The sequence below is a fragment of the Podarcis gaigeae genome (genome assembly GCF_964106915.1).
Source record: "Podarcis gaigeae genome assembly, chromosome: 8".
In the NCBI taxonomy this organism is placed as follows: domain Eukaryota; kingdom Metazoa; phylum Chordata; class Lepidosauria; order Squamata; family Lacertidae; genus Podarcis; species Podarcis gaigeae.
This window is the reverse complement of record NC_139684.1, coordinates 82,890,559-82,917,778: the sequence shown is the minus strand read 5'-3', so window position 1 is coordinate 82,917,778 and position 27,220 is coordinate 82,890,559. Positions and strand designations below refer to the sequence as shown.

At 49.1% G+C, this 27,220-nt stretch overlaps 1 protein-coding gene and 1 long non-coding RNA gene across 3 annotated transcripts in view; one reads left to right on the top strand and one right to left on the bottom strand.

Annotated features, from left to right (window-relative positions):
• LOC310851855 overlaps positions 1-27,220 on the top strand; it is a 250,124-nt gene that overhangs the window by 212,282 nt on the left and 10,622 nt on the right. The gene's annotated exons all lie outside the window — the stretch shown is intronic.
• Positions 1-27,220, bottom strand: part of STRN4 (striatin 4) — a 195,592-nt gene that overhangs the window by 165,313 nt on the left and 3,059 nt on the right. The window contains exons 2-18 of one of the 2 annotated variants that reach the window (XM_083753770.1): positions 24,493-24,596; positions 24,148-24,221; positions 22,754-22,832; positions 22,415-22,615; positions 20,879-21,038; positions 18,936-19,086; positions 18,335-18,448; positions 17,744-17,859; positions 17,072-17,247; positions 13,946-13,993; positions 13,641-13,762; positions 12,028-12,198; positions 10,694-10,834; positions 8,841-8,939; positions 8,539-8,625; positions 5,821-6,010; positions 4,094-5,707 (exon numbers count right to left, since the gene is read on the bottom strand). In XM_083753770.1, coding sequence (XP_083609896.1) covers positions 5,841-6,010; positions 8,539-8,625; positions 8,841-8,939; positions 10,694-10,834; positions 12,028-12,198; positions 13,641-13,762; positions 13,946-13,993; positions 17,072-17,247; positions 17,744-17,859; positions 18,335-18,448; positions 18,936-19,086; positions 20,879-21,038; positions 22,415-22,615; positions 22,754-22,832; positions 24,148-24,221; positions 24,493-24,596 — 2,013 coding nt within the window. In that variant the 3' untranslated portion in view covers positions 4,094-5,707; positions 5,821-5,840. Of the gene's footprint in view, positions 1-4,093; positions 5,708-5,820; positions 6,011-8,499; positions 8,626-8,840; positions 8,940-10,693; positions 10,835-12,027; positions 12,199-13,640; positions 13,763-13,945; positions 13,994-17,071; positions 17,248-17,743; positions 17,860-18,334; positions 18,449-18,935; positions 19,087-20,878; positions 21,039-22,414; positions 22,616-22,753; positions 22,833-24,147; positions 24,222-24,492; positions 24,597-27,220 lie in introns of those variants that run through there. The other variant, XM_083753771.1, reaches the window with a different exon arrangement.

Below are 27,220 nucleotides of genomic sequence, written 5' to 3'. Positions count from 1 at the left end.
CTCGGCCACAGCCACCACCGCTGTAACTGAGCAGCTCCCTGGGGTCTAGAAGGAAGAACAGCAAGGAGCTAGGCCGAGAGGGAAGAGGCGATGGCAGTCCTCTGCAGACTGGAATGCGTGCAAGAGTGGAGCTCGTGTTCCACTTCTCTGCATGCATTTTCAAAGAGGAAGCCAGTGTAGTGATCCCCAGTCCATTCAGCCTGTTGCTCCCATAGGCCCGTCGAAGATTAGACAAATTCATGGAGGTGTATCGATAACCGTTGCTGGAAACTGCAGGGAGAGGGCCCTGCTTGCGGGTTTCCCCACAGGTTGGCCACCATGGGAACAAACTGCTGGACTGGCGGGGCCATTCATTAGATTCAGTAGGTTCTCAATCCAGAGTTCCTATCCAGGGACAGAATTGGTCCCAAATAACTTGCATGGTCCCCTGATGTTCAGGCAAAGGTAAAGGGACCCCTGACCATTAGGTCCAGCCGGGGCCGACTCTGGGGTTGCGGTGCTCATCTCGCTTTATTGGCCGAGGGAGCCAGCATACAGTTTCTGGGTCATGTGGCCAGCAGGACTAAGCTGCTTCTGGCGAACCAGAGCAGACCACGGAAACGCCGTTTACCTTCCTGCCGGAGCAGTACCTATTTATCTACTTGCACTTGACGTGCTTTTGAACTGCTAGGTTGGCAGAATCAGGGACCGAGCAACGGGAGCTCACCCCGTTGCGGGGATTTGAACCGCCGACCTTCTGATCGGCAAGTCCTAGGCTCTGTGGTTTAACCCATGACACAACCCGAGTCCCTCCTACACTTACAGTATATCGAAGTTAGGACAAAGGAAAAAAATTGCATGGATTGTGCCCCATGGGTGGAACCAGCCACCGCTTCCACAACTGCACCCCCCTTCAAAGGCACCTGTTTAGCGCCAGGCCTGCTGCTACACCCCTTGCCCTCATTCCTTTTAAAAAGCACCCTGGGGCTCATGCAAAGTGCTGCCCTGAGCTCCTGGAGCAACCCAACTGCAACCTGTCCCCAAAACTTTTAGAATGAAGCAGCAGGGTCTCCCTTCAAGGCAGATAGCAGGGACAGGCCTCAGTACCTTTCTCTTCAAAAGTTAGAATCATAGAATCCTAGAGTTGGAAGAGACCACAAGGGCCATCGAGTCCAACCCCCTGCCAAGCAGGAAACACCATCAGAGCACTCCTGACATATGGTTGTCAAGCCTCTGCTTCAAGACCTCCAAAGAAGGAGACTCCACCACACTCCTTGGCAGCAAATTCCACTGTCAAACAGCTCTTACTGTCAGGAAGTTCTTCCTAATGTTTAGGTGGAATCTTCTTTCTTGTAGTTTGGATCCATTGCTCCGTGTCCGCTTCTCTGGAGCAGCAGAAAACAACCTTTCTCCCTCCTCTATGTGACATCCTTTTATATATTTGAACATGGCTATCATATCACCCCTTAACCTCCTCTTCTCCAGGCTAAACATGCCCAGCTCCCTTAGCCGTTCCTCATAAGGCATCGTTTCCAGGCCTTTGACCATTTTGGTTGCCCTCCTCTGGACACGTTCCAGTTTGTCAGTGTCCTTCTTGAACTGTGGTGCCCAGAACTGGACACAGTACTCCAGGTGAGGTCTGACCAGAGCAGAATACGTTAAGGATGTTGCGCCCCAGAGAGGAAGTTCGGTTCTGAAACTTTCCTCTTCCCACCACCCTTAATGCAGCGAGGCAGTCAGTGATCGTGAAAGAGGCTGCAAGCACACATACACACACTTCAGAGTTACCCTTGAAAGACCACCCCCCATAGCAAATTTGGGTGAGGGGCAGCTGCCAATGTGGAACCCAGTAACCTCTGGCAACGCCTTAAACTTGCCCGCTCCTGCCCAGTCATTTCGTTCCTTAATAGTGGCGTGCTCCCATTTTGTGCCATACATCCAACAAGAGCAAGGCCTTTTGTGTGGTGGCGCCCGATCACTGGAATGCGTTCCCAGTGAACACAAGGCTGGAGCTGACATTGCCAGCACTTAAGCTTCCAGACTCACCTGTTCACCCAGGCTTTCCCCGAGGAGCGATCTAGCGATCGTTGCTATATTATGCAAATCTACTGATTCGTGCTATATTTTATACTTGTTTCATGAATGCTGTTTCCTCAACTGATTTTATGCTCTTCACCTCCAGGTCTGCCATTTTCTCCTGAATGCTGGTGGCGTGCAGATTCGCAAAACAAATAAAACTTCACGGTTGTTGGTTTTTTAAACCACAAGATGCTAACTAGTTCTAGTTCAACTTTGTCAAGAAACCCACATTTATGCCAAAGGATTTTTTTTATTTATTCTTATTCTTATTATTATTATTACCACCGAGACAGGTTTGTTTGTTTTCTTTTGTCCCACATACAGTTCAGTCTTGTGATTAAACAGGACAAAAAAAAAAATTACAAATAAAAAGAGAAGATGAAGTTCAAATAAATATACAATAAAAAGCTAACCGGCATTTAAAAAGGCAGGAGTGCTCTCAAGTCTGGATAAATACAGCACACAGATATGTTTGGGGACAAAGGGGACGGGTTCAGTGGGGCAGGGAGAGGAATAGGCCAAAGTTTCAGAAGTGCCTTGTGATCGGTGGTGCAGGGTGGGTGGGCGTGAGCCACCCAATATGCTCATGAGATTCGGGGAGAGCACCAGTCTTTTGGAAAACAGCGTCCTTTCCTCGCCCTCTCCCCCTTCGCTTTAGGCTCAAACTCCGCACTGTTTTTTAAAAAAGAAGACCATGGCTCATAGAAACTATCACACAGTGATAACGTGATCGTGGTTACTTCAGCATCAGCCCTTTGGGTATGTCTTGGGTTTCGTTTCTTTTTTTCAAATACTATACAGAATGTACAAAAAAAAGGGGGGGAAGGGGGAATCGGGGTGGGGAAGGATGCAAGGTGCTAGACAGGGAGATCCAACGCAGCCTTAGCTGCAAAAAATAAAATACAATTACCCCAAAGGGAGTTCGGAAGCTGCCGCTGCTTTCCAAGAGAGACGCTGCCTGTTTGCTGCTGAGCTCGTGCAGGCAGGTGCTGGCGCAATGTGGACTTGCCCCCTCTCACCCTGCTCACATGCGGGTGCCGTAGATGCGGACAGAGCCTCCCCAAAGGCCTTGCTGGCCCAGAAGGCGGAGGCAGAGGCAGCCCATGTGGAAGAGGAGAGAGACCAAGCCTGCTCTCTCCGACTGGCAGATTCCGGCTGGAGGGCGAGTCCAGAAGTCGTCACCTTGCCAGATGCCAGGGAGAGCCAACTGTTGCTGAGCGGCTGCAGCTTGACCCAGTCTCCTTGCCTAAGCCCCCTCGGTAGTGTTTAAAGGTTGCAACAGCCAGCCGGCTAAGGTAGGATCAGGTGCAGCCAGGATCTGCAAGGAACAGTGTCGTGGAGCCCCAAACCCCACGCCCCCGATCCTATTTGTGCTAACAGCTGCCCCAGCTGGCTGCTGAGGGTTGGCACAGCAGACCCTTCCCCAAAGAGCCCTCCTAGGAGAGGGAGGGGGGCAACGTAAAAGAAACAAAACCAGTGCCCCAAGGAAGGCGTCGCTCACCAAGCTCCCATGCAACAGATTCCCAAATTCAGCAAGGATCTTTTTTTTTTAGTGTTTTTTCTTTTCTCTTTTTTTAGTAAGGATTGCCAACTGCTTGGGTCAAGTTACAACACACGTAAGAAGGAAAAAAGGGAAATAAAAGCAAAGAAGCAGCCCCCCCAGACGCAGGGTGGTTAACTTGAGACGCCCCAGAGGCTCCAACTCCCATCAGCCCCAGCCAGCGGGGCCAGGAGGGAGGAGTCGTAGCTTAGCAACACCTTGCAGGCCACAGGCAGCCCAACTGGTGCAGGAGGGTCCGGTCTCCAAGCCCCTGGATCTAAAGGTTTGGTCCCCTTCCTGGATTTGGCCCCTTCACCTGACAAGCAAGCCCTCTCTTGCCTGGCCTTTGAAACCCGCTTCCGAGGAGCCTAGCCTACTTGGGTGCAGAATGAGGCAGAACCTTCCCATTACCGTTCTGCCACACTGGCCCAAGCGTTCCCTGCCCTGCCATGCTCGTTGGTTTTTAGCCCTGGTTTTTTCTGGCTGCAGGAAGCAAGTTCGCTCCCTATCCCCCAGGGAAACAACGGCTGCGATTCAGTCTCGCCTGGGAAATAGGGAAGCAAGAGAGCTCAAGTGTTGTGGGGCTTATTGCTGAGATGAAAGCTCCACCCCGCCCAGGGCTAGCATCTATGAACAGGCTTCTAAGGGTTGATGGCTTTTTCTTTTTAAAGAAGGGTGAATTGGGGAACTGCCAGTTATCAAACAGACCAGACTGCTTCATTGAGTGGTTAATAGAACCTGTCCACCTCTTGCTCAGAGTGTGAGCAGTCTGAATATTAGATCCTCCACAGGCTCAGGCTCAAAAATCCTGCCCAGCTTAAACAAGGTGATTCAGGTTGTCACAGAGCGGGGGGGCCTCCCTTGGACACCCCCCACTTCCTAATTTAACCAGAAACTAACCCCCGCCCCATGGCTCATCCTTCTGCTCCCCTTTCTCTGGCTCCTTCATCCCCCCCCCAGACCCTCCTCCCACATTCACAGACACAAAGTTTCTCTTCCCTGAATGAGCGTCAGCAACTGTGGGCCCACTGGCCCCTGTCCAGCCTGCGGGTGACAACTGGCTGGCTTCCCAAATCGACACGACTCCCGCCCAGGCATCCCTGTTTGCTTACCTGCGGTCTTTTCCTTCTGTCTCCTTTTGCCTCTCCCCCCTCCTCTTACCTGTGGCCTCACGTCTACAGTATCTGAAAGCAACAGGGGGCAGAGAAGGAAGGACTTCACGTGCCCTCCCCTCCTGGCCTGTTGCTCCTCTGCTGGGTCCGCCTACGTGGGGAGCGTTAATGGCGAGAAGTCCTCGGCGCCTGTGCGTTTGGAGTCAGGAAAGGGCAGGGGGGATGTGAAATTGAAGGAAGCACGAGGGATGGGGGGAGAACCTGCTGAACCACACACAGCTGGCACGTGATTTGCCGCCCCCCCCCAAGAAGTCTTTAACAGTTAGCGAAGCAGTGTGAAAGCCTTTTGTGGCTGAAACTGGCTGGTGCGAAAGTAGTGGGTGGGTGGGTGCCCTTCTGCTTGCGTCTCGCTCCTCTTTTGGCTTGGGACGAGGGATCTTGGCCAGGAGAGAGAGAAAGTTGCTTGGTCCAGGGCTGCTCTGGTCAGGAACGATGCTGTGTGTCCTTTTCACACCCCAGGAGGAACCCGAAGGAGTTCCGACGTCGAAAAGAAGTCGCAGGTCCAAGGCGGCAGGAGGGGATGTTTCGAAAACCCTTGCCCAGGATGGCAAGGAGGCAGAGCTTGCCAGAAAAGCCCTTCCCAGACACAGCAGAGCATCCCAGTCCAGGCCCGTGCTCTCTCTCTCTGCTCCCATACTGGGAAAAACGTCTCCGCTCCCTGAGCTGGGAAAGAAAAAGCAGATGACCTTGAAAGGAGCGGGGAGGAAACTGTTTCAGTGCTGGTGAAGGTGAGTCCCAAGGTCAGGGCAGCAGCTGCCTCTTCCCCCAGTTGCAATGCCCCGGCCACCGCTGTCCAGCAGGGGTCAGTCCTGAGCTTGGGTGGGGATGGCAGGAGGGGCCCGTGGCGAAGAGAAGAGTTGTTAGCACCACTGGCTGGGCCAGAGAAAGAAAGAAAGGGCAAGGGGGATGAGAAAAGAGGGGGCTCCTGGGGACGCACCTGTTGGGGTGGGAAAGAAAGAGAGAGGCACTATGAAATGACAAGGAGGGGCAAGGCTGGGCCCCATAAGGCTGCTTCCTCCTGCCCAGCCCCGCCCCCCGGGCATGCCTTACCTGTAGGCCCCGCCCTCTTTTCATACAAAGACCTTGGCAAGGGCATCGGCCCCAGCGCTGGCAATCAGGGCCTTGCTGGGATGGAAGGCCACGTCGTGGATGGCCTCTTCGTGCTTCTTGCGGTGAGCTGTGATCTCCTGCGTGCAGGTCTTGTTGTCGAGGTTCCACAGTCGGAGCGAGCAGTCGTGGCCTAGGAGAGGCGGAAGGGCCAGGGGGGTTAAGCAAGGAAGCCCACGTGCCCAGGCACCCACAAGGCTTAGTTAAGGGGTAATAATAATAATAATAATAATAATAATAATAATAATATTCTGACTAGGTTGCAGCAATTGTGAAACAGCGCTGGTCACATGATTGAGGTGAAAACTACAAGCTTAGGACAATCGCCAAGACCTAAAAGTAGAGAACTCAAATTAGAGAAATATACTGAGGCTGTTGATGAGCACATCAGGAAGCTGCTGTAGAGAGCAGTGGGAATATAGATTGATACCCCCACTTGCCCCCCAATTCAAGGCAGTCGCACCTGGGGTAAACTGCCCTCTCTCTATATCAAGACAACTTTTACCATGGTTTTTACTAGAAGAACATATAAGGAGTTGGGTATACTGCCTGACTCGGCAATCAGCCCCCCGGGCCCTGGTAAAAGACAAAGCAAAATCACAAATTACTTTCCTAAGATGGAGGAGGGTAAGAGTCCACAAAAAGAGTTAATTCTTGATGAAGTAATACCCCTCTCTCTAACTGTTCTTGATAATAATAATAAATTTTGATAATAATAATAACAAATTTTATAAAATAAATTTTATTTATATCCCACTCTCCCCAGCCGAAGCCGGGCTCAGGGCGGCTAACAACAATAAAATAGTACAACATTCTAAAATCATTTCATTCTAAAATTAATTCAAATCAAATTGATGGCAACCATTAGACTAAAGTTCTGTGAAGATTGCCAAAGGTACCGGCAGACCTCTAAGCTGTCGAAGGAGGAGACGGTGCGAACCCACTTCTTTGAGGAAATAGGGTGTCGGACTAAAGGCCCGTCCATCGCACTGTTGGGATACTGCCAGGGAGACAAAGTCCATCATGGCTCCCAAGCCGTCTCCGGACGTCCATCGACCTCCCGTAGAAACGCAGTATCAGCAATTAGCGACACAAGCTCCAGAAAATAGCTTGTGACATTCCAGAGCAGATGCACGCTCTATCAGCAGATAATGCACAGCGAAAGATGCATGCAGAAGAGCATTATTTAGAAGTTTATTCCGCGTTGGTCAGAACAAAGAAAAAACATGACTGCCTGCTTCGGTCTGCTCAGAGAGAGAGAGACAACAGCTCTATCAAAACAGAAACATCCTGTGAACAGGAAATACGCAGACTCTGTGACTCACAAAGCCTGCTCTCTTTTAAGGTGGAAGGGAAATATCCTAACACGCACATGCACTCAAACTGGGCCAGTTGCCCAAGTCCCAGGGCCACAGGGACTGGGAGGTCACAGGAGAGTGGTGGGAGGAGCTGGCTGGGCAACCCCCCAGGGAAGAGGTTCAAGAGCCTGGGGAATGACGGTGGGGTGATGATGAGTGATCAGGGGGAGAAGACTGGGAGGAGGAAGTGTTGGAAGCTGGAGAGGCGACAGGGCTTAGTGAGCTGGGATAGTCTGTGGCAGAGAGCAGTCCAGAATCAGAAGCAGAGGAGGGAAGCCAAGAGACAGAGATGAGTTCAGGCTGGTGAAGAATCACACTGGTCTCCACCTCCTGATGTGGCAGGCTCCCCTCCCCTCCCCGACTCCCAGAAAGAGGTATGAAAAAGGAGGAGCAAAGACAGTCTGTGTGTGCAGGCAAAGTCTCCGGTTGCTGGAAAGATGCCCTGAGGAGGAGAAATAGGCTGCGGGGAAGTGGGGAATTTCAGCAACTGGTTTCATGGAGTAAAACCCACAGGGCATGAACTGCTGTGCTCATGAGGCCTGAAAGCCTGTCCAAGCTGTGAAGGTCATGTTTTGCTGATAAAATGTTAACCCCAGCATTGAAAACGGCGTGATTTACTGACTGGCTGGCTCCGCAACATTTATAGACCTGAATTTGCATCTTTAAGGGGTGAGATTGGAAGGCCAACTCACGCCCTTCACAAAGGATGGATTAAAACCCAGCAGCTGCCAGTTCCTGATGCCAAGGTCAAGACTTTCTGGAATAAAGCTGAGTACATTCACGGGAGGAGCCTGACATTCTGCTCTGCCACTGGGGGTGGGGGGCACCTTGCAGACTGTGCACATAAAAGCTTTGCCTAAGTAAGGTTACGGGATTCATTCAATGTCAGAGAAAGCTCCCAGTAAGAAGGCTGATCGCAGAAGGATTGATGCTTTTGAATTACGGTGCTGGAGGAGACTACAAGAAGATCCAACCTCTCCATTCTGAAGGAAATCAGCCCTGAGTGCTCACTGGAAAGACAGATCCTGAAGCTGAGGCTCCAATACTTTGGCCATCTCATGAGAAGAGAAAACTCCCTGGAAGAGACCCTTATGTTGGGAAGATTGAGGGCACAAGGAGAAGGGGACGACAGAGGACAAGATGGTTGGACAGTGTTCTTGAAGCTACCAGCATGAGTTTGACCAAACTGCGGGAGGCAGTGGAAGACAGGAGTGCCTGGCGTGCTCTGGTCTATGGGGTCACAAAGAGTTGGACATGACTAAACGACAACAACACATATGGAGATGGAGGAGGCAGCACTTACTTCCTGATATAAGGAACACTCCGTTGGGATCTACAGCGAGACAGGTAACAGCGTCCAGGTGTGCCACCATGGAGTGCACAGCTTTCCCTGCAGAGAGAGGAGAACATTTCCCCCCTGAGTTACAAAATGTAGACATGTACGCAACTCCCATTCCTGGGTTATTTGGAAAATCGTGTTCAGAGGAAACCTGCTGACTTAAAACTGTGTTTGAGAAGCAAGTGCTCTTCTAATCATTGCGAAGGAGGCAGAGGTTACAGGTTTCTGCCAACTGATCCATTCTGGCCCCCAAACAACAGCCCCACCTGTGCGATTGTCCAGGAAGCGGATCCCTCGGTCGTCATGGGCTGTGATAGTGATCGGCTGGGTTGGGTGGCTCACAACTTGGTTGATCTGACTGGATCCTGTTCAGAGAGGAAGAGAGGAGAGTTTAAGGACAGTCCTCGGACAAGCAAACCTTTGTTTGGATAAGAGCAGAGATGTGGAAAAGGAGAAACTTCTCCAAGGAGGCAGCCTCAAACTTTTGCTGAATTTGCACTCGAGAGACCCTGAAAGAGAATGTGAGGGCCAGGTGCCACATGTTACTTATTTCTGCCAAGTTTTTAAACAGACTAAACATTATACCAGCCCTTCCCACACCTGGGGCCTTCCAGAGGTTTTCAGAATACAATTCCCATCAGCCTAAGCCAGCACAAAGCTGATTGTATGAATGATTTATTTATTTTGGCTTGACACAAAAATGCGCCCAGAATTAACTGGACAAAGTTCTAAATTAAAAAAAATAAAAGTACAATGTAACAGAGGCATTCCTCCTTCGATAACTCGGGAAGGGGTGCTGTTCCCATGATTATGCACACAATTACACCTCAGGGTTTTTTTTTGCTTCGGCTCATTTGTAAACTTAACCAACCCAAACTCATTCACTTAGCTAATGCTACAATCACTTTATGTATTTCACTTGTCAGTGGAAATAAAATTCACAGCAAGCGCATTTCACTCCCAGCACCTTCTCTTCTTGGACCCAAAAGCCCCTTATAGCACAGTTCCAATTCCAAAATTTTATCTTTGAATTTTGTCGAGGCACTTTGGTTTTCCCCCTCTATCCTCTTCTAGATTCCTCACGAGATCTCCAGGCCTATCCCACCTCTGTCCTGTCCACAGCTACACCCCGGCAAGAGCTCAGTCGGTAGAGCGTGAGCTTCTTAATCTCAGAGTTGTGGATTCGAGCCCCATGTGAGATAAAGTGGAAATGAAGTGTAATGTTACCTTGAAATTGTGTACACAGTATTCCAATGGTAACACACACACATACACACACCAAACTACAACCCAGCAACAAACCAACCCACTCTTGGGGAGCCTCTAAACAAGGGACCTGTAAACGCTGTTGCTGGTTTATCATCATAACCCCTGGTCCTAAGCAACCCAATCTAACTCGCTAGGATGACACTCCTGCTTGGGGAAATGTCCCACTTTGTGCAAGAGAACAATATAGGCAGGTGTCTGACTCATTTCAGACTAAACAGAACCTTTATTCTCTTCTTTTTTCTTTTTTTAATTTTATTGGAATTTTATTTACAACATAACACAAACCCCCCCACCCCCCAATATACAAATCCACCTTCATTAGACGTGAACATAACATACAGTAAACATAACATACAACAATACCAACAACCAAATAAAAGACTTCCATTATCCTGTATCTGGCCTCCTTATTTACTTCTTATAAACTGTTTCCTTTATGAATAATTATTAAGATTTTTCTAATTATAACTTAAATATCCACAAAGTCTCCTGCAGACATTAATCGAAACAAGTCCAGGTATGTATTTTATGTATGTGTTTTGTGAAGTATTCTCTGCATTTTATTCTCAATAATGGCAGAAACTCACAGATGGAGAAGACTTTTATTTTTCTACATCATTTTTATTTATAAAGGGAATCTTTGTATGAGCCAATGCTTTATTATCCCTTTGGAGCTCTGGTGCCGCCTTGTTGTTGTTGTTGTTGTTGTTGTTGTTGTTGTTGTTGTTGTTGTTGTAATTTTGTCCTTTTATGTTGTCATGCTTTATGGTTAACATTTTTGATTCTCTGTTCTTGTTATGTTTACACTTTTTTTTTTGCTAGCCCCACCCCATTCTCAGCCCCAACTCACCGCTGGCTGGCCTGGATTCCAGGGTCAGGACAGAGCAGTTGGCTTCCACATCATAGAGAACTGTGCATCCTGTCTGGAAGGCTGCCACGACGTGTGCAGGGTCGGTACCGGAGAAGGTGATGGAGGTAGGGATTCCGTTCTCTGCAGAAGATGGTAGAGACAAGCATCTGGGCACTGGGTTCTGGCTATGGTCCAAGGGTGACCACAGCAGTCGGAAGGATTTGGAGAGAACTGGAAGTTGCTCTGCCCAAGCCATACTGCACAGAGTTGATGAATCTCCACCTAACCTTGAGGATTTATATATCCCTAATCTTTGTTTTGACTCTTCTCTGAGCCACTGCACCTTTATCCCTCTTAAGAAGCCCTCCCTCCCTTTTTGGAGAAGCCCTGAATTATCTGCTGAGGGTATGTGAGGTTTTCAATGCTCCAGATGTTATTAACTTCTAGCTGCTATGAGAGATTGAGCGCCATAATAATAATAATAATAATAATAATAATAATAATTTATTTATACCCCACCCATCTGGCTGGGTTTCTCCAGCCACTCTGGGCAGCTTCCATCAGAATATTAAAATAAAGGTAAAGGGACCCCTGACCATTAGGTCCAGTCGTGGCCGACTCTGGGGTTGCGGTGCTCATCTCGCTTTACTGGTTGAGGGAGCTGGCGTACAGTTTCTGGGTCATGTGGCCAGCATGACTAAGCCGCTTCTGGCGAAGCAGAGCAGCGCACGGAAACGCCACTTACCTTCCCGCCAGAGGGGTACCTATTTATCTACTTGCACTTTGATGTGCTTTCGAACTGCTAGATTGGAAGGAGCAGGGACCGAGCAACAGGAGTTCACTCCGTCATGGGGATTCGAACCGCCGACCTTCTGATCGGCAAGTCCTAGGCTCTGTGGTTTAACCCACAGCGCCACCCGCGTCCCTCCCTATTAAACATTAAAAGCTTCCCTAAACAGGGCTGCCTTCAGACGTCTTCTGAAAGTCTGGTAGTTGTTTTTCTCTTTGAAATCTGGTGGGAGGGCGTTCCACAGGGCGGGTGCCACTACCAAGAAGGCCCTCTGCCTGGTTCCCTGTAACTTGACTTCTCACAGTAAGGGAACCGCCAGAAGGCTCTCGGCACTGGACCTCAGTGTCCGGGTAGAACAATGGAGGTGGAGACACTCCTTCCGGTATACTGGACCGAGGCCGTTTAGGGCTTTAAAGGTCAGCACCAACACTTTGGGGTCTGAGCTTGAGAGGGAAAGGCAGAGCAGGTTCACACCACAAACGAATGAGAAGCTTTTCGGCAGGATCCAAGGGCCCAGCGCAGTCAAAAAGAGGGGGAGGCTCACCACTGTCCGCAGTGTAGGTGCTGAGGCAGGAGGAGTTGCTGCTGCTGGGGTCCCATATCCTCACCGTGCCATCTGCAGAGCACGAAGCCAAGCGGTTCTTCAAGGGGCTGAAGGCCAGGCCCCAAACAGCGTCTGTGTGTCCGTCCAAGACGTTGCCGAGCACACTTGGGTCTGGGCCAGGAACAAGAAGAAAAGCAAAACCTAGCGCTGCCTGCCTCCCTTTCAAGCTTCGCGCAGGAGTGACAGATGGCCTAGATCATCACATATACTTCGGAGCCGAGGCCCAAACAAAGTTATTTATTTCATGCATATAATATTTCCCCCTTTGACATGTGTATTTGCAGGGGAGGCTAATAGAACTGCAAACAGAACCCGACGCTTAAAAACAGGAGCATCATGCAGCCAACATCCAAGTAACATAAATAAAAGAGAGAGAGCCTGGAAACTTTAAATGCCCGTGCCAGAGCAGGGGCCAGGTGAGCCTCCCTGCACTGGGATGGAGCTCCACAACTGGGGAAGCTCTCTCTGCATGCGTCACAATAGGCGCATTGGCTTTAGCCCTCTGGCCAAATGGAGGGCAAGGGATAGAGAAGAGCATGAGCTTTGCTTCCTGGTCCATGCACACGAGAAGGCCAGACCTAATAATAATAATAATAATAATAATAATAATAATAATAATAATAATAATTATTTATACCCCACCCTCCCCAGCCAAGACCGGGCTCAGGGTGGCTAAGAACCAATAATAAAAACAAGTTGATTAAAATACAATTTAAAAGATTAAGGTGCAACATTAAAACATTAGGGTGCAATTTCTTCATAGGAGGAGAAAGGAAAAAGAAAGGGGGGCCAGGCCCTGCGGAAAGAAATCAGATCCCACAGGGGCCTGGTCTCGTGAGACAGAGCATTCCACCAGGCCGGAGCCAGTGTTGAAAAGGCCCTGCCTCTGGTTGAGGCTAATCTAACTTCCTTAGGGCCCGGGGCCTCTAGGGTGTTGCTATATATGGACCTTAAGGTCCTCCGTGGGGCATACCGGGAGAGGCGGTCCTGTAGGTACGAGGGTTCTAGGCCGTGAAGGGCTTTAAAGATCAAAACCAGCACCTTAATTCTGACCCTGTACTCGACTGGGAGCCAACGCAGCTGGAAAAGCACTGGGTGAATATGCTCCCATGACAGAGACCCTGTGTGGACCCTCGCTGCAGCATTCTGCACCCACTGGAGTTTCTGGGACAGCTTCAAGGGCAGCCCCGCGTAGAGCGAATTACAGTAGTCAAGCCTGGAGATGACCGTCGCATGGATTCACTGTGGCCAGGTCGGGGCGGGAAAGGTAAGGCTCTGCCTTCCAACACGCAAAACATGCAGGCAGTTTCCATTGCAACCCGGCAGCAAATAGGTTTGTGGAGGCTCCAGCCTTGTGAAAACCGGCTGTCAGCAATACTGCCTCTCCACCCAACCTGGTCCCCAATTCTAAACTTGCAGGGTGCGGCGAGGCACCCCGAAACCCTGTCCATGTAATGTCACTGTGCTGAAAACAGCAGTCATCCCTAGATCAAAGAATGCAAGCAAGGAGACAAGATGCGGCAGATTTGGGGCACCCCCCTGCCTGTCCCTACCATAGCCATCGTAGGGGTCCATGCCAAGTTCCGGGATCCTCCAGCAACGGATCCTCGTGTCTGCGCCTCCACTGTAGCAATATTCGCTGTTGCAGCCCATGGCAACAGAAAGCACCGGGCCCCTAGCAGGGAACAGCAACAGGTGCATGAGAAGGAGTGGAAGGAACAAGGGTGGGGCTGTACCCGCTAATGCTCCCCGGACACCCACCAGGGGGAATCCAACAGGCAGTTCTGCTTTAGGGCAGCTGATAGGTTAGCTAGGGATCAATGCCTTCCCCTTGCGCCTGTTCGACTCCTATACACACCTGTGTGCCCTGAATGCATAGACTGGCTCCACGTCGAGCGCTGCATTCCTGTAACAGCAGAAAGGGATGACAAAAGAGTCAGATGGGTGGCCTACACATCTACATGCCGTCTTTGCTTTTCTCACTTGCAGGCTGCGCTTACGTGCAACTCATTAGCATTCCTTCAGATTACCAGCTTATGGAGGGCTGTGGTTTCCGCCCCCCCCCCCACACACCTTAAGGCCACTTTAGTGATAAAAACAGGAGAGTGTCATGTTCACTACCCTAAGCTCTATGCATGGGGTGGGGACCCTAGTGTAGTTATTTATAATAATAATAATAATAATAATAATAATAATAATAATAATAATAATAATACTTTATTAATTTATTATTTATACCCCGCCCATCTGGCTGAGTTTCCCCAGCCACTCTGGGGGGCTCCCAATCAAGTGTTAAAAACAGTACAGCGTTATGTATTAAAAACTTCCCTGAACAGGGCTGCCTTCAGATGTCTTTTAAAAATAGGACAGCTGCTTATTTCCTTGACATCTGATGGGAGGGTGTTCTACAGGGCGGGCGCCACTACCGAGAAGGCCCTCTGTCGGGTTCCCTGTAGCCTCACTTCGCATAATGAGAGAACCGCCAGAAGGCCCTCGGCGCTGGATCTCAGTGTCCGGGCTGAACGATGGGGGTGGAGACGCTCCTTCAGGTATACAAGATATATCAAAACCTCTGACTTTGGGGAGTGGAGGGGAAGATACCTGCAAGGTATGGTGCAGGAGGCCCTGACAGCTCCAATCAAAGGTCCTCACGTAGCAGACCTGAGCAAGGCTCTCTTCCCAGGGAAGTGCTGCCAGTCACTAGGAAGCGAGATCGACCAGTGCTCCGACTTGCTACAAGGCAGCGTCATACAGTGGTGCCTCGCAAGACGAAAATAATCCGTTCCGTGAGTCTCTTTGTCTAGTGGTTTTTTCGTCTTGCGAAGCAACCCTATTAGCGGCTTAGCGGCTATTAAAGGCTTAGTGGCTTAGCAGCTAAAAGGCTATTAGCGGCTTAGAAAAAAGGGGGGGGGAGAGAAAAAAAATCGCAAGACTCACAAGATGTTTTCGTCTTGCGAAACAAGCCCATAGGGAAATTCGTCTTGCGAAGCGCATCGAAAAACGGAAAACCCTTTCGTCAAGTGGGTTTTTCGTCTTGCGAGGCATTCGTCTTGCGGGGCACCACTGTATTTTGCAAAAACAGCAAATGCACACAGTCCCATAGACAAGGATGCGGAACCAAAGGGAATGGGAGAGGGAGAGCTCTGGGGGTTTCTTTTCAAAGATTTGGGGAAGCACTACTGACGTCTGGCTTTCGGGGGTTGAACTGAAGCCAAGGGAAGGTTGGGGGCTCCAACTCTCATTGTGCCGCAGCTCTTTTCATCGCCTGTGACTCGTTATTTTTGTATGCTTTCCTCATACAGATTCACAGAATCTATCACTAGGGATTATTGCTTTCTTTTCGTTCTTGTTTTTATTATGCATTTCGTGTTTTTACGTTGTGAGCTGCCCTGAGGTCCATGGATAAAGGGCGGTATACAAATTTTTATTAATAATACAGTGGTACCTCAGGTTACACATGCTTCAGGTTAAATATGCTTCAGGTTACAGACTCCGCTAGCCCAAAAATAGTGCTTCAGGTTAAGAACTTTGCTTCAGGATGAGAACAGAAATCGTGCTTTGGCAGCGCGGCGGCAGCGGGGGGGCCCCATTAGCTAAAGTGGTGCTTCAGGTTAAGAACAGTTTCAGGTTAAGAACAGACCTCCGTAACGAATTAAGTACTTAACCCGAGGTACCACTGTAATGGTAACAGATTCGGAGGGAGTTGGAAGGGACCCGCGGGGGTGATCTAGTCCAACCTCTTGCAATCCACGAACCATCTCCTGGGGGCATCTCTCCCACAGGGACGCTACAAGTTTAAACCACTTTGTGGATCCCATCTCTCCCCTATCCCCACAAGAACTCTGGGAAATGGGAGGGTTAAAAGACTGTACAACTCTCCACAGCCCTACAGCATTCCTTGACTGGGAGCCATGGCAGGCGGAGACACAAAACGGGCATCCATCTGGCACACAGAAATGCCTAAAGCAGTTTCTTCCCTGTAATGAGAGACCTGCTGGGCCGGACCACAGAGCGACCTCCTCCTCCAGCATCGCATTTCCCACAGTCACCAACCAGATGACTACAGGAAGCCTGCAAGGGCAAGGACCCTTCCCTGCCGCTACTCCTCAGTAACTGGCGATCGGAGACATGCTAAGCCACCTTGCCCTTCTCCAGGGAGGGAGCCAGCTAGCTCCAGCTCTAAAGACATTAAATAAGTTGGAGTTCTTGTTATTAAATATGCCAAGAAAAAAGCACACCAAGAACTCAGGCCAATATACGTTTCAATAGTGGGAGTGGTCCCTACTCGCAAATCAGTAGTCAATGGTTTCTGATCCATAATTGACTTCTGCTCAATGATTGAAACTAAGTCATTCACATCAAATCTGACTATGGACTAACATGAATTTACTGGTTTCTGATCCATAATTGGATATACATAGCCTTATGAGTTTGAGTTTGTAGTCTCTGTTTGAGTTAGTAATCTCTATTTGAGTTTGTAATCCTTGTCAGAATACAGTGGTGCCTCGCAAGACGAAATTAATCCGTTCCGTGAGGCTCTTCGTATAGCGGTTTTTTCGTCTTGCGAAGCAAGCCCATTGACAGCTTAGCAGATTAGCGCTATTAGCGGTTTAGCGGCTTTTAGCGGCTTATCAGCTTAGCGGATCAGCTGATAAGCGGCTTAGCGGCTTAGAAAAAGGGGGGAAGGGAAAAAACCCACTGGAACTCGCAAGACATTTTCGTCTTGCGAAGCAAGCCCATAGGGAAATTCGTTTTGCGAAGCACCTCCAAAACGGAAAACCCTTTCGTCTAGCGGATTTTCCGTCTAGCGGGTTTTCCATCTTGCGGGGCACCACTGTACATACTTTTGAATGGATTAGTTTTTGTTACAATTGGCTATTGATTTGAGAGTCGGGACCGCTCCCACTACTGAAACTGATATTGGCCTGAGTTCTTGGTGTGCCTTTTTCCAGCTCTAAAGACAGCAGGTCCTCCCTGCACTCACTTTTTGGCGGCCACCGTCTTCTGGAGGTTCCACAGCTTCAGCGTGCCGTCCTCCGAGGCGGTGACCAGCGCGGACTCGGAGTGATGGAAGACCAAGGCCCGGATGCCATCGTAGTGACTCCGTAGGGTGAACTTGGGGTTCCACGTCTTCTTAAAGGCATCTTTGCTGTCTGAGAGCTGAGGCAGGGGTGGAGGAGAAAGAATAGAGGGGCTGCTTAGTCAGGTGCCCCTCCCCAGCCCGAACCTCGCCCCGCTGCTACAGTGCTGCTTCCTTACCACCTCCCACTCATGGAAGATTACCATATTTTTTGCTCTATAAGACTCACTTTTTCCCTCCTGATAAGTAAGGGGAAATGTGTGTGCGTCTTATAGAGCGAATGCAGGCTGCACAGCTATCCCAGAAGCCAGAACAGCAAGAGGGATTGCTGCTTTCACTGCGCAGCGATCCCTTTTGCTGTTCTGGCTTCTGAGATTCAGATTTTTTTTCTTGTTTTCCTCCTCCAAAAACTAGGTGTGTCTTATGGTCTGGTGCGTCTTATAGAGCGAAAAATACGGTATTTCCCAGCTCAGGCTGCCCCTGTGGCAGTAGCCAGAGGAGCAGAAGAGGGCTTGAGGAGGCAGCGGGGGGCGGGAATGGTAACCGACGAGTCTTGGAACTCGCCTCGCAACTCACATCGCAGCTTAGCTCATTGTCGTTGGTGACGGTCAGGTCCGCGAGGTCTCCCAGGCTGACCTCTCCTCCGCCAATGGTGTCCATTATAAAAACATCCGAGGAGAAGCCCAGGGAACCTGTTCCGGGGAGGGGAGAGGAAAGCTTATGAGTGTGGCAACGAGCCGGCTACAGGACAAAGGAAACGGGGCAGGGTGTAGGTTGTTTTGGATGGCAACAGGGAAGTGTGGCAAACAGCGCTTGTGGGAAAATTAAAATAAAATAAAATTGGCACAAGGCTTGAAGCAGACTGAATGGCACGGCTTTATTACCCCCAAGGCTAAAACTGAAAGTAGAGGACTTCCCTACAAATTAGAAAACTTTCACTGGGTAACTTAAAATGTTCGTTGCTTTCTATACAAATAGCAGCCTGGGATAATAACTTGTTTGGTTGTTATTTTGCATGCATTGCCCGAGCACCAGCTTCTGGGTTAGAGGTGGGGTATTTCTTGACCTGCATGGTGTTGTGATAATGTTGGATGAATTTAATAAAATCAAAAAACAAAGCCAAAAGGAAAGGGGGCGGGGCATAAAGGACAAACCAAGCCTTTGCACCTTCGTGAGATCTGGGTTGACTGGAGATGGCTGCAGGCATGGAAGGTTTCGGGGGAAGCCCATCCACATCTTGGAGGTCAGCTAGCATGCCCTGCAGCTTCACCCGGCGGCTTTCTGCAGAAGAGGAAGAGTTTGGATTTGATATCCCGCCTTTCACTCCCTTTAAGGAGTCTCAAAGTGGCTAACATTCTCCTTTCCCTTCCTCCCCCACAACAAACACTCTGTGAGGTGAGTGGGGCTGAGAGACTTCAGAGAAGTGTGACTAGCCCAAGGTCACCCAGCAGCTGCATGCGGAGGAGCGGGGAAGCGAACCCGGTTCACCAGATTACGAGACTACCGCTCTTAACCACTACACCACACTGGCTCTCACCACACTGGAAGAGGGGAAGTTGGAGAGGGGAAGGTCAAGCCAGCCTCTGGCCACTGCAAACTGGTGATGACCCAGCTGCTGAACCGTGGTCAATCGCCCAGGCGTTTCCCCCCACATCTCCACCCCGATAGCTGACTGAGACACAATCAGGAGGAATTAATCAGGAAACCCCCATGTAGCCAAGGAGGCATTTCAGATGCAGAGGAAACTTAGATGCAGCTCTGTAACTACCAAGTTCATTGCCATCTCCGGCTCGCCGCATGTCCCCGGACCCCTCGCCGTTCTCCCCCGAGCCGAGGAAGTCGAACTCGCTCAGTGCATCCTCGGAGTCCTCGTCGTCGTCTTCATCCTCCACTTCTGGCATCAGGGGCTTGTTGGTGAGCTGCCGAGAGGGACAGGGGCAAATCAGAGCTTGGATGTGCATTGTGGCCATGTAGATACGGGCACCAGCCCGCCTGAAGCTAAGGAGCATGACCGTGCCATTTTATGGCCTGCTGCAGGTGGGTTTTGTAGGTATCCATGTCCCTTTGTGTCCTCAGAACAGTAGCGGGGGGGGGGGGGCGGAGCACAGAATGAAAAGGCCCAACCCCCAGGCCCACCGTTCCCAACAAAGAGATTCCTGAGACCACTGTGGACTTACAAGTCCTTTGTGGGCATGTCACTGGGCAAAGACTGGCAGGAGAAGATTTACGCTTTGCTTTTTCAACTTGAATACAATAATAAAGAGTATTATTTATTATTATTTATTTATTTATTTATTTATTTATTTATTTATTTATTTTAAAGATATTTATTAAAGTTTAAAAAAAGCTTACAAAATAAGAAAAAAAAAGAAAAAATACAAAGTACAGGGGGGGGGGGAACAGTTAAAAACATATCAATCTTTTCATGTCCTGTCTTTCATTTGCTTGTTTCCCTGACCTCCTCACACCTCCCTTTTTTTGTATTCCAGTTCAATTAGTTAATTCAGCAAATCCTTTCCCTCCTTGTTTTTATCTTAATCCTTTACCTTAATATATTGTAACTTTGCATTCTCACCTAATAACCGTCCATTTTTACATACTCCTTTATGACATTGCTGCTAAAACCACTTAACTTCATTCCGACATCATTCTAACAATCATTAAAATAATAAAGAGTATTTAAAGTGTGGCAAAATGCCAACACAACAGCCTCAACTGTGAATGGGAGCCACAAGCCTAAAGGGGGGAAACCAATGGACGAGATTTCACTGCCCTGGCAGAGCCGGGGATAGAAGCTACAATCCAAACGCCTGTTTTGCCTTACTCCTGCTTCCCACAAAGGGGGAGGAGATGACAGACCACCCCTGGAGGAGTATGCTGAAATGGAATAGCTGGCCTGATACTAGACTTCTGGGGGGGGGGGGTAGGTTATAAGGGGGGTATTAGTGGGTGGGAGTATTCTCTGTTTATTATTTGAGCATAGTTAATGCTTGTTTGTTTCCATGAATGTTATATTAAACAATAGATTGCAGCATTGTACGACACCCCCTTTTCTTATACTCTGTGGGTGTGTGGGTGCATATGTACATACATAAACACACACACATGTGGTATATAAATTGCTGAAAGTCACTTGGAGAACTAAGCTAAAAAGTTTAAGAAATACAGTGATACCTCAGGTTAAGTACTTAATTCGTTCCGGAGGTCCGTACGTAACCTGAAACTGTTCTTAACCTGAAGCACCACTTTAGCTAATGGGGCCTCCTGCTGCTGCTGTGCCACCGGAGCACGATTTCTGTTCTCATCCTGATGCAAAATTCTTAATCTGAAGCACTATTTCTGGGTTAGCAGAGTCTGTAACCTGAAGCGTATGTAACCTGAAGCGTATGTAACCCGAGGTACCATTGTAAATAAAATATTTGCAGCTGCAGATAGCTCAGTTGGTTAGAGCATGGTGCTGATAACACTAAGGTTGCAGGTCCGATCCCAGTAAGGGAAAGGTGCATATTCCTGCATTGCAGGGGGTTGAACTAGATGGCTCTCAAGGGCCCCTCTCAACTCTGCAATTCTATGATTCTGACTCCCTGCCCTCTGTTCTATATTGCTAATAAACCCCAATTCCCTTCAAGAAACCTAAGCCCAGCCCCCTTGCCTCCATGATGCTAAACTAAGTCCTCCATCTCTTTGCTAGGTTCATAGAGGGGAGGATACCTTTACTCGCTGCTTCTTGTGTTGCCGCTGCGTCTCCAGGGGCAGGCTTTCCAAGTCCTTCTCCTCATCACTGTCGTCTTCTTCCTCGCAGCCCTGCAAGAAGGGAATCTTCTCCATCATGGAGCCACCGGTCTGGTCCTTTGCCTCCTTCCCAGCATTCCTGCAAGTAAGAAGGGTAAGGAAGAACAACAGACATTGGGGTCTAGGGTTGCCTCATGTGAAGACAGAAAAGCATGCTCATTATCAGGAGAAACGAAGCAGAAAATTGTTGTATGGGGAGTATGAAATCAGCTCCAAAACAGGCTGGATATATATTCACACTCCCTCCTCTAATCTGATTTTTGTAGATCCATTCCTGGATCTACTGACAGCCATCAGCACAGTCACTTATGACTTTATGGACCTCCACAGCGCAAGGCTATGCACAACCTTCACTGACCAGGGTTTTTATTTTATTTATTTATTTCCCACCTTTCGCAAGAGGCCACAGGGAGGTTTACGGCATATTGAACAATATAACTGCCAAACAATAACAACAACAACATGACACAAATACAACTCAGAATTGAAACAGCTGCATCCAACTGTTAATAAATGCAAGCTGACAAATTCCCCTCATCCAAAAGCCTGGCAAAAAGGGTGCATCTACACGCGCTTTCATAAAAAAAATACAGATGTGGGGCCACCACTGAAAAGTCCCTTCCACAGGCACCAGCACTACACCCTTTGTCCTGTACAGGGACGACTGCCAGCCCAGTCTCATCCCCTGGCCTTAAGGAACCTGCTCTTCGAAAGGTCTCCTCTGTACACCCCCTGGGTGTTCCATTCCCTACTGCTAGCCACAGACCACGGAAGTAGGAAAATATCAGAGTAACGCAGAGTCTGAACATCTGGTTTTAAAAAATGCAAACTCTGAAAAAAGAACACTGGCCATGACCCTCAATGAATGTAGATATGGGCGCCATCCCCTCCTTGCAGCTCTATGGTGAAAGTCCTATGTACCCTGCGCTGGCAATCAGAGCAGTGATATAATACAGAAGACACCAGCAGAACTGTATCTGCCCTTCCAGAGCTTGGACCACAGTTCGTTCCTTCGGGACATTTGCCAAGGAGAGAAGCAAGGGTGGGCACCAGATAGAACAATCACACCCAGTGCAGCAGGAGTGGCTCATTCGAAGGCTGAATCCACCCCCCAATGTGCTGCTTCTTTTGAAAAATGTAAACATTGACTTTTTTTTTGCTGCTCTTATATTTCCTCTGCTGTGATGCCAAAAGGTTTTTTGTGGTCCTGAAAAATGTGCCGTTTTAAAAAATTAATCGCTGACCACAGATCCTCTGTGTGCCAGAAGGTTTTTTGTGAAAACCCTCCCCCACTAAAAACTGTATTTAAAAAGGGGGAAAGTTACAATTGGGCATGCATACTCTAGGCGTGTGGCTCCCAGAGGTGGCCCTCTGCTGTGAAGGGGGGGAGGGACAAGGCATATGAAGAAGCTTCTCTTCCTCGCTGCCCCATGGCCAAAGTGACTGATAACGTACCTTTTGATCTGCTCCTCTATCTGCTTGACGAGAAGAGACTCGCCCCCATTCAGCCCAGCAGGTCCCGGCGCAGGCCCAGTCCCCAGGCCGGTGGGCTCGGCAGCACCGTTCAGTTCCATGGAGCAGCGGCCGAGCAGAGAGCGGACTCGCTTGGATCGCATGTCTAGGATGGTGTCCGTGTAGCCCACTTCCTCCAGGTACCTGGGGAGGCCGATCAAAGGGGCCTTTCAGTATAGGGCTGAGCAACTTGGCAGGCCCCGGGACAAGCCTGCCTTAGAGGGAGGCCGCCAACAGAGCAGGGCCTCTTCGCTCTCCCCCAGGAGCTCAGTCCCTACTCACTGGCGGAGGAGTTGGCGCCCTTCCTTCCACATGAACTGGTTGCTCTCCAACGAGATCGGTTCCGCTGGCCCATTCGAGACTAGGGACGAAAGGAGGAAAGCTTTCCATCAGCAGCTGACAAGGAAACTACAGTCAAACCTCACGTTACGTTTGCTTCATGTTACGTTCTTTCAGGTTACGTCCCGCGGCAACCCGGAAGTTCCGGAAAAGGTTACTTCCGGGTTTCGCTGCTCACGCATGCGCAGAAGCGCAAAATGACATCACGGGCATGCGCAGGAACGGCGAATTGCAACCCATGTGTGCGCAGACGTGCCGCTGCAGGTTGCACTCTTTTCATGTTGCGAATGGGCCTCTGTAGTATGTTCTCAGCCTTGCAAATGGCAAGGCCAGAATTTGCTATTTAAAAACCCAGAAAAACTCAAACCATATGGACGGCCTAGAGCGGGACTAGGAAAGTCTTCCAGCGGTCAAGGAGAGCAAATTTCCCCTCCTCTTCCAGGTTCTCTGATCTTTTGGCCCATTCAGGCCAGCTCTGTCTCTGCTGACTGTCACTAGGACAGCTCCAGGACCTCAGGAAGGTTTTTCTCTCCCAGACCTGCTATGCCTTTTAAACAATAACTATTTTCCTCCTCCCAATCCCTCTGCCATTTTGTGCAGTGTTTTCAACTGAAAGCCTGAAGGCAGGGATTGTCTTGTATTCTTAACTGATCTGAAGGCCACTGTAAGAATATATTTGGCTAGAGAGAGGGTTAAAAAATGCTTTAATTAAATTATTTATTGATAGCTTTACCCGTGCACACAAAGCACAGAGTCTGAGAGGACAGCCAGAGAGTGAACTTCAGTATGCAAAGCCAAGCCTGAGCTTTGCCACTGAGCTAGAGCCTCTTCCCTGAATCTACCCTCCTGCCCTTTTCCTCCTTCCCCTCAACGCAAAAGGGAGTCTATTGCTAACGAAGCACCGGCCTCAACATTTATTTAAATACTTATGGGCAGCCCTTCCATTTGTTCTGGCACCTGTGGCAACTTCCAGACAGCAAACAAACAATGGAAGAAATCCAAGCTCCAAAAGTTGGAAGAGTAAGATTTCACTGGACATAGCCTGGAATGTCTGGAAGGTGAGGAAGTCTGTGCAAGATACTACTTAAGTAGGAATGCCCTGCTCTCATTCACCAGCCGCCTGAACCAAAAAAGCTGTGGACACATCAGAAGACAACTGTAGCAGCAGGTTCCTGGATGTCTCTCATTGTGAGAGGATGTCATTGCCATTCCAGGGGAACAACAGTGGAAGCACCTGTTTAGGTCCTGGCAGGTGGCTCAGCGAAGGATAAAGGAACATCACAGGTGCAAGTGAGCAGATGCCCAGACACCCGAGGGTGGGGCGGGGAGCACGATACCTGGTTCTGACATATCTGGTTTCTTTTCCCCCTGGTTCAATTCAGTGCCAAATTTCAGCTTGTGGTACTTTGACCTGGAAGAAGCAGAAGAAAGCTTAGGAGCAAAACACCGGGATCAAATGAGCACATGTTCCTTACAGCGGGTGATGGGTGCAGAATGCAACGGTGAGGCGACTGTCGCACAAGGATACCAGGAGTGGAAAGAAGAATCCAGACTGCCTCTCCCCACTGTACCATGAGGGAAACTCCACCCTCTCCCAAAATGAGAGCCCAGCAGCGGCAGCAACCCAGAGGTGCCCACTCTGCCATCACAAGGGGGGCACACGGGTGTGTGGCATGGCTCACCTCTCCTGCTTCAAAGCGTATTCCAGCATCTTTATCCTCCGTACAAGATCTGTCTTGAGATTCTCTTGGCCCTTCCTTTCCCCCTGAAGAAAGGCCACTTGCGCCTGGAGGGTTCAGAACTGGAAGTCAGAGGCATTGAATTCTGACAGCACACAACAACCCCATTCCTGCCCAACCCAGGATTATGAGGGAATTACAGTGGTGCCCCGCAAGACGAAAAACTCGCTAGACGAAAGAGTTTTCCGTTTTTTGAGTTGCTTTGCAAGACGAATTTCCCTATGCGCTTGCTTCGCAAGACGGAAACATCTTGCGGGTTTGCTTCCTTTTTCGTAAAACCGTTAATACCCGGGGAATCCGCGCTCCGCAAGACGAAAAAATCGCAAGACGAAGCAACTCGCGGAACGAATTATTTTCGTCTTGCGAGGCACCACTGTGTAGGCTAAAACCCAGGGGTAGGCAACCTAAGCCCCGTGGGCCGGATGCGGCCCAACTGCCTTCTCAATCCAGCCCACGGATGGTCCGGGAATCAGCGTGTTTTTACATGAGTAGAATGTGTCATTTTATTTAAAATGCATCTCTGGGTTATTTGTGGGGCATAGGAATGTGTTCATATTTTTTCCAAAATATAGTCCGGCCTCCCACATGGTCTGAGGGACGATGGACCGGCCCACGGCTGAAAAAGGTCGCTGAACCCTGCTAAAACCCATCTCAAAAAATATTAACAGAAGTACACACACACAACTTGATGTATGTAAATAAGTCTTCCCCTGACGCTGAGTTCCCTCGTCTCATTGGTTTAACTGCTCTGAGGTCACAGGATTAATAAATGTCATTGCAACAGCTTGAAGGGAACAGGAAAAGGCAACTGGTTACAGAGGGCCTATGAACAGGAGGGACTGCATGGTGCAGGGAGGTTTGAGAAACAAAACAGATAAGGCGGCAAAAGAAAAGGGAGGAAAACCCTCTAAGGACAAGGGCTGTGTGTTGATAGTGCAAAGAGGGGCAGAAATTTATGACAGCTCCCTTACTAAACCAAATCCTGATCCTCCTTTCATCCCCACAGTGACTAAGTGGAAAAGACTGGGAACTAGGTGACTCTGTCCTATTCCGTGTTTTCTCTCAGCAGGCCATGAATTCAAAATAATGTGCTGAAGTCCTGCCCTTGCTGCCCTGTTTAACTGCTATAACAACTTTACATCGTTGATGCGATAAGCTGCATGTGGCTGAAAAAGCGACATGGTTTGTAAACTGCAGGAGACACACTCCTGGTACGATAAGCAGGTTCAATATTGTCTTAGCTGAACAGCAGCGGCATCTGTCATGAGAGGGTAGGAAAATTGTAAGGGGTTGCAAATTGGGGCATTTCACTGATACGAAGCCATGTCAAAGGCTCACTGACTTGCCTCCATCGGTACATGGATTGACAGCACCGCAGGAAGATCCAGCCACAACCTCACAGGTTTAGCAAGTTCATGTTTACAGAGCGCTTTTGAAAAAGCTGGACTGCACTAAGTATGTAATTAAACATGCAGCTGAAATTCCCAGGCGTTTGCTTCTGTACATATCCCTTGGACTGGGCAACTAGTTTCCACTACGGTAATAAGAACACTTGCACACAACTCATCCCACTTTCCCTGCAGGTAAACAGATTTTGCAAGTTTTTGTATTGTTCCAAAAACTTGCAAAACCTGTTCGATGAGAGGTAGCAGCAAGACAGGAGGAGACCGTGTTCATCATGGGAAGCAAAAACACTTCGATTCACTCAAGATCCATTTCTCATCCTCAGTCTCCGTTTCTCAGGTGCGATATTAAGACTGTCAAATGTCCCCGCTGGTAGGAAAGTCACATACTGACTTTAAACAGCTTCCCTTAACACAATTCCCAGCCGCACAGAATCAGTTCTTGTTGAACAGATTATCTGAAATTTGTCCTTGACAGGATCAGCTGTGTGCACCGTGCCTTTGTCTCCAGCATTTACAAATCAGCTGTTTACTGCCTCTGAATACCATTTTAAGCTAATTATGGCTAGCCACCTAAATCTCTCTGTGAACATGCCTAATCTATCTTTAAAGCTGCCTATTATGATTACATCTCTATTCTGCCTTTCCTCCAAGGAGCTCAAGGTAGCAGGTGTGGTTCTTCCCTCCTAGTTTTATCCTCACACCAATCCTGCGAAGTAGGTTAGGCTGAGCATCATAGCCAAGGGGGTATGTGCACTTGGATCCTGGCTGCTAGCCGGTCAGCTGAACGTAATTTCATTTTGCAGAGTTTCAACATACTGCCGATTGGTTCTACTAGATGACCCCAAGTGCCAGTTTTTAAAAGTGAACGATTGCTTCCGATTTACGCTCCCTTATCGTTCTGGTGGCAGATAACCATTCGGTTTTTAAGAAAACCGAACATGATTTGTGAGAGGCAGAGCTTCCCATGGGACGTGCACTGTGATTTCAGGTGCTGCATGCTACCTCTGGTCAAACAGGTTTTCAGCACAAAACAAACAGTGGTTCACCAGAGGGAAAAAGAAGGATGGGCACTTATAATATGAGCAGTAACTTCTGGCTACAGCCCTTTCAAAAGATAGCCAGTGTGGTGCAGTTGTTAAGAGGTTCGGACTAGGAGCTAGGAGACCAAGGTTCAAATCCCCACTTGGCTCACTGGGTGGCCATGGCGCCAGTCAATACCTCTCAGCCTAACCTATCTTGCAGGGCAGTTGTGCAGATTAAATGAG